Source organism: Saccostrea echinata, unplaced genomic scaffold (assembly GCF_033153115.1).
Source record: "Saccostrea echinata isolate AGI-Se365-2 ecotype Australia unplaced genomic scaffold, CSIRO_AGI_Sech_v1 ptg000009l, whole genome shotgun sequence".
In the NCBI taxonomy this organism is placed as follows: Eukaryota; Metazoa; Mollusca; class Bivalvia; order Ostreida; family Ostreidae; genus Saccostrea; species Saccostrea echinata.
The window spans coordinates 54,003,167-54,009,776 of NW_026889758.1; the positions used below are offsets into that span (position 1 = coordinate 54,003,167).

Consider the following 6,610-nt stretch of genomic DNA (forward strand, 5'->3'; position numbering starts at 1 on the left):
ATGATCATGAAAGATAGTCTTCTAACAAATTTATGAATTCCTGTCTACTGAGTTACGTCTTTGAGTTACCTGCGTATTTGATGAATTTATTTAAAAAAAATTACTACTAGGCATGTACATTTAGCAGTCAAACTACATTGGGTAAAGAGAAAAGAACAAGCATATTCAATGAATTTGATTCATTTATTTCAATGTTAACAAATTAAACAATAGAGCACCAATTTATTTCTTAGCATTTCCGCGCCGGAGACGTCGGGAGGTTTCCATTCAAAGCAAAATGGAGCAATCCTAAAAGTAAAATAGAATTTTTTAAATATAAAATATCTGCATAAAAAACTTCAACTGTTATATCATTGATTAAAAATAAAGCTAATTGGTGTTTGTACCTGCTACGGCTGACTGAAAGCCGGCATTGTAGTCACATGTGACCTCATTTGTTTTAAAATTATTTCTGTCGTCAACGTAATTATCATTTATGTCTGGCCCGCCTACCAGGGCGCCCCTGAGAACGTTGGGATTTGGATCGCTGCTTCCGTACGTACTCCAGTCACAAGGCGCAGGCGCAGGAGAACAGGAACTAGAAAATATAATTCGGTAAAGAATAAATACAATGGTAACTTTAAATTAAAGAAACAAAGATCTGCATTTCAGTTCATAAATTTTAATAAAATTTACATCAAAAGAATTCTTCAAAATCGTCGAAAATTTGTTTGTATTAATATTTCTACTTAATTTCTTGCAGGCTTAAACTTCATTTTTTTAGTTACCTTCCACTATGATGTGGTTTTAAGGGGTAACTTGTTCCATAGCCTATTAAGTAACTAAAGTCTCGGTTATTATCGCCGACCATGTAGTGAATCTGTGACATTGCCCATGTCTTGTAAGAGTCAGCATTTCCAATACCATTTTGTGCTGCTAGAAGCGAGATGAAAGCAGCATTTGCTGTTGGAAAAAAAAATTAACATAGGGTTATTTATGTTATGTTTTTCGGTGAAATTTTACTATTTGAAGGATCAAAAATAACAAAATTTCATATACATGTATTATGAAATAGAAAAAAAAGGTTTTCAATAGAAATGGTATATTCTTATCAAAGAAATAAAAAGACACCAAAAAAATCAGATTTAAATTAAGGAAGTATTTAAATTACCAGAATATCGCAGTGAGCCCCATTCCAACCGAAAGGCTAGGCCACAATTCGTATAGGGCAGGGAGCCACCCGGCATGTATGACGTCACAAATTTCTCGGTTCTGGATTTATAAACAGGTTTTTGCGTAGCTACATATAGAAGGACCTGCAAAAGATCATGAAATGGTGATTATGACTATACATTTATATGTAACTGACTAGTCAATGTGTAGAAGCAAAATAAAATATAATCCTTGTTTTGATATCTGTGTGATGTAAGAAGCCCTTACATTTCGACTAAATTTAGTAAGAAACGACACATTTTCCTTATACGTAGCTATGCAGTTGATGTACTTTTCAATTTTTTTTAAAAAGATTTTGTCATGACTGGCAATGATAAATAGTAAATTATTTAAACATCTCTCGCATTTTTACACTATCCTTTACAAAAACTAAAACAAAAATATGATAAATGAAATTACACATATTGAAAATATCTAAATTTTAAAACAGCAAGTCAAATGAATACATTTACATGTATACATGTATTCATACATGCTTTTCTTCTAATAAAATCAACGCGAAAATTTGAATTTGACATCATGCTCAAATCTTATAATCACTCTGGCACTTGACCTAAAGTAAATCTTGTTACAGTTTGCATATAATAATGTATTATTTCAAATGTTCTCATCAAAATTTCTTATTCTGAAACTTACCTGGCACAAAGCAGTTTTATCGTCCCAGTCAAAAGCCCAGGGGGCGCTATCGCTGGCATACTCATTATAAGCAGCCTCGGCTTCAGTTAGGTAGGCGGCGTCATTCGTCAAAAGGTACAGTAAAGTCGCACTGGTACACATTTCATCTTGGTACCGAGAGGAACTTTGAAAAAAAGGGAGTATTAAATTTCGAGAATTTATGCATACATTTTTCGTTATCAATTTGTCAAACTTTTAATCTCTACTTGAAATGCTATACACAATGACATTTTTTATAAATCCTTGATACATGCGCCAATACTTATCAAGTTATGAAAAAAAAATGCAATGCTTTAAATTTGTCAAAGGTATAAATTATAATATATAATACGGCGTAAATTAGTCCATTATGATAAGCGCGTCGATGATAGAAAGGAAAATTTGCGGGGTTAAAAACTTGCTGCATGATATAAATTGATATTATTACCTGTAGAATTTAGCCCCGTCACTAATGTCATTGTTGTATAAGCCTTTAATTGTCTTGGAGAAACTGTACAAGCTCTCGGCACTGGATTGAAGTTTTTGGGAATATGCTGCATCTGTAACCACCAAAAACATAAAACGTCATTGTCAATTCTGATATTCTTTAGATTTTATTTTTATTTTAGTTTTTACGATTGTGAAGATTCAAATGTCATTTCACCTTTATCTTTAAAGACCATAGCCCCAGCGGCCATGGCTGCTACCGTCTCTCCTACAACGTCACTTCCTTTTTTGTTGGTATCCAAATAATAGACGGGTCTGGCAGTGGTTATGTCTTCTGCTCGTCTCCAAAGAGAATGGTCCTGTTCACCATTACCAACCTAATAAATAGTGGTTAATAACATTATTTCCTTATGAATTAGACTGTAAAAATGTATAATTTCTAGGATTTATTATGATCTCATATTGAGATGAAAATAAAATACCTGTGCATAATAAATTTGTTTGTTAGGATTCCAACATTTCAGAAAGTAGTCCAAAGGCCATTTGATTGAGTTGTACATATTATCAAGCTCCCCGGCTTGCTGATAGGCGTCTTTCCAGTAAAATAAACCAAGGGCAAGATTTGTGGTGGAACCCGCCATAGGGAGGTTAAAGTTCACAAGATCACCAGCTATTAAATAATTATGAAATTGAAGATAATACGTCTTTGACTAAAATTAGCTTTACTGACAAATACCGAGTTTATAAAAATCAAAAATTGTGGGAGCGAACTTGGGCCATGGATATTTTTTTTTATTTTATTAGATTTTGTTTACAAAAACAGTGCCATATCATGTAAAATTTTAACTTAATGAGTGGAATTTAATGCAAAATTTACATTATAACTAAATCAGCCACAAAGGATAATCTAAAAGGTTATTTTGATCACTTTCTATGTTATTTTAACATCCAAGATAAGGTATGTGTTTGAACCAAAAATGATAGATTGTACATGTATTTGTAAAATATGTAGAGCGATTTGAAAAGAAGTTTATGTAGAGACTAGAGAGACAGAACAGGGACGTTTTACCGAATAACTTTTTATTGACTTAGATCAGATTAAAAAAATCAAAGATAAATACGTGAAAATATTATACTAATAATTAGCCTTTTCTTACCATCATACCATCCCCCGGTTAAGTCCTCTCCGTAAATACCTCTGTCTAACGTGGTAGCATTTTTCCTCCAAGAAACCCTGTTATTTGTCAGATAACCAGCCTGCTGGGCTTCGTAGAATAAAATAGATTCATGGAGAATGAAGCCATAGTCATGTGCTGTATTTACCGGGGCACCTGTAGGTGCTTGAGTAGTAGATGGTTGTTGTGTTGGCGCAGTGGTTGAAGGTTGTTGTGTTGGCGCAGCAGTTGAAGGTTGCTGTGTTGGTGCTGCAGTTGAAGGTTGCTGTGTTGGCGCTGCGGTTGAAGGTTGTTGTGTTGGCGCAGCGGTTGAAGGTTGTTGTGTTGGCGCTGCGGTTGAAGGTTTCTGTGTTGGCGCTGCAGTTGAAGGTTGCTGTGTTGGTGCTTTGGTGGTTGGTGTTGGCATTGCAGTTGAAGGTTTGGGTGTCAGAGTTTGACCATTTCTATCAATTGTACATGTTCCAGATGGCACAGGAAGAGAATCAAAGTCAACTTGAAACCGCAATCTGATTTCGTTTTGCCTCTCAGGCCATCTGCTTTTCAAGTAATACCATAGCCCATTTAACTGTTGATCTTCGATATCCATTGTCCACTCCTACAACAAACGTTTTTCCTTAAGTTATGAATCTACTTTATCAAAATCTGATTTCTAGATTCTACAAAGTGTATGATAGAAATCGTGATAGTTTAGTTTTCTAGTTACCGTCATGTCATAAGTTTCTTTATCAAATTCCACCATGATGTTATAGGAGTTAAGGACTGGCTTAATCTGGAATATACAGACTCCGGTCATTCTATAGCCATTTCCAACGCTCCAGTGTTGTCCCTCCACAGATATCGGTATGACGTCAGGAAATGACTCCGGTATTGTTGTGGTGGAGAATCGTGGTTCTGACGTTGTGGTGGGTTGTTGGGTCACTGACGTGGTACTTGCTTGTGGTGTCACTGACGCATGCGTAGTGGGCATTTGTGTTGTTGTAGAAGGTGGCGTTATGTTACTAATGCATCTTCCTCTTGGAAACTTTTTCTTGCCACCTCTATATGTCAAAATGAATTCAACTTTCAGCATCGTATTGGAATATGGATATTTGTTAGATAATTCATATGCCCGTCCCCTATTCAGTGTTTTATCGATATTCATTATCCATATCTGTTAAAGAAAATAAAAATCATAATTTATATTGTGTGTTCTTGATTACATCAACGTCAATTATATTATTTTCTTTTATTCATTTGAAAAATTGAAGGAGGTATTATTGCTTCTGTCATAGCAGTCATTCAGAATGATTTGATAAAGAGCTGAAATAATTTATCATTCTGGAATGAAGCTCAAGCTTTATAACTACATGTAACTGTAATAAATTAAATGCATTTCTTACATTTTTATGGTTAGATATTTTACTGAAATGTTAAGCTACACATTCCTTTATAATGTTTATCTAGGTTAAAAGTGAAGAAATAGAGTAGGCATAGCAGTATTTTCTCCTGGCTAACGGCTCTATCACAGACATGTCGGGGGAAAACACACTTTTTGCTTTATTTTTGAAAAAAAGTCGAAAAGGCTTTAGAATTTGCAAATGAACCTAAAATATATCCTACCTGAAGATTTCTAGTGGGTTTGTTAAAGATGAGGTCCATTTTGATGTCCCCCGCGTCTCTGGATTCGTTTAGTTCGAACAGGCACCATCCTTTCATTTTCCGAGCAGACCTATTATTTCCCCAGACATTCCCCTTCTGTACGGGTACCTCATAAATTGCACTTACACCCGCCCAGAAAGCCAGTAGTATTGCTAAACTGTACCTGGGTATAGAAAGAAATAGGGACATTTTAAATAATTGCATTGCATTGTTTGCTTGCAGCTGGTGCATAATACTAAGTTAGCGACCAAGTTTTGCTTGAAGTTTGACAAAACTTTATTTGATATATATTATTTTATAATATCTCTTGTTTAAGTTGTGCGTGCGCAAAGGGCAAATGCATGATTAATTAATTCCCATGTTAATTTCATCTTTTACGTGTGCTATGGGAAAAAACCCATAATACTTAATTTGCTATTGTCACGTAGCAAAAATCATTGTCAAACATTTTAAAGCTTATTTGGCATGACAAATGTAAAAACTTGCATCGAAGTCTTGCACCCATGACTTAAAAAAAAAATAGTGTCCAAAAATGTGGTGACATGTAAGAAAGACTGAAAGAGGATACTGCCCTTTACAAAAAAATATGATCTTTAATACAAAATATGTATATGACTAATTGTGCATAAAAAATATCAAAATTTTCCATCATAAAAATGTCCGAGAATTGGTTGCAAGCCAATAAACAACTGGAAAAAAAAAACCCAACTCATTTCTACCTTTTTTTAAAAAAAGCATTTTTATGGGGTTTTTTTTATTTTAAGATTCATTATTTTACGAATAGATATTGAAAAGTTATTATAAAATCGTTTTAGTAGTATATAACTAATTATTAAGCAAAACTCACTTCATTATGTCTTTTCCCAGAGTTTCTCTTTGCTTGTCCTATCCTCTTCTTAACACCTGTTCGTACTTTTTGTTGGACAGTTCCGAGAGAACCTCTATTTATATCCCAGGGAAGTTTTCTTTGGGTCAGCAAAATAAGGTTATGACGTAGCTTCACGAGATTTAAATCTCCAGTCCAGCCTTTTATTTTTGTTTGGATAAAAAATTTCAATACAGATCATGCGTTAACATTATTCAGGGGTATGGTCAGTTAGTATACGAGTATACAACGGCGACTAAAAATGTTTTTGACAAATTCCAAGATTCATGTTTTATTTTGCATAGAGATTGTAAATTTTTTTTAAGTGTTTGACGAAAGAGGAATTATACCCGTAAAAGAAACAAAAACAAGCAAAAAACGTCTTTCCGTAATAATATGTTAGCCTGTTGAAAATAAACAAGGTGCAAATATATGAAATTATTGAACAGGACGAAAAATTTACTAATTTTATCATTAGTAGAAATTCATGTACAATAAATCACTATGTACCAAATTCAGAATTAAAAATATACCATTTAAAAAAAAAAAATTCTTTAAAATCCTTGTATGACTAATGGGCGAGTATAAATGTTTATTGACTCATAGATTTATGGATTAT

The 6,610-nt window shown here is 33.8% G+C and overlaps 1 protein-coding gene across 1 annotated transcript; it reads right to left on the bottom strand.

The window, feature by feature from the left end:
* Nucleotides 1-212: 212 nt before the first annotated feature.
* LOC133182894 (uncharacterized) lies at nucleotides 213-5,183 on the bottom strand. The gene is made up of 11 exons (XM_061317742.1): nucleotides 5,088-5,183; nucleotides 4,192-4,638; nucleotides 3,471-4,083; nucleotides 2,796-2,983; nucleotides 2,531-2,690; nucleotides 2,315-2,426; nucleotides 1,849-2,011; nucleotides 1,151-1,295; nucleotides 768-942; nucleotides 387-577; nucleotides 213-288 (listed from the first exon to the last, which is right to left on the bottom strand). The coding sequence occupies exons 1-11, from the start codon at nucleotides 5,181-5,183 to the stop codon at nucleotides 230-232; spliced, it is 2,349 nt and encodes a 782-aa protein (XP_061173726.1). The 3' UTR covers nucleotides 213-229.
* Between the last annotated feature and the right edge of the window lie 1,427 nt (nucleotides 5,184-6,610).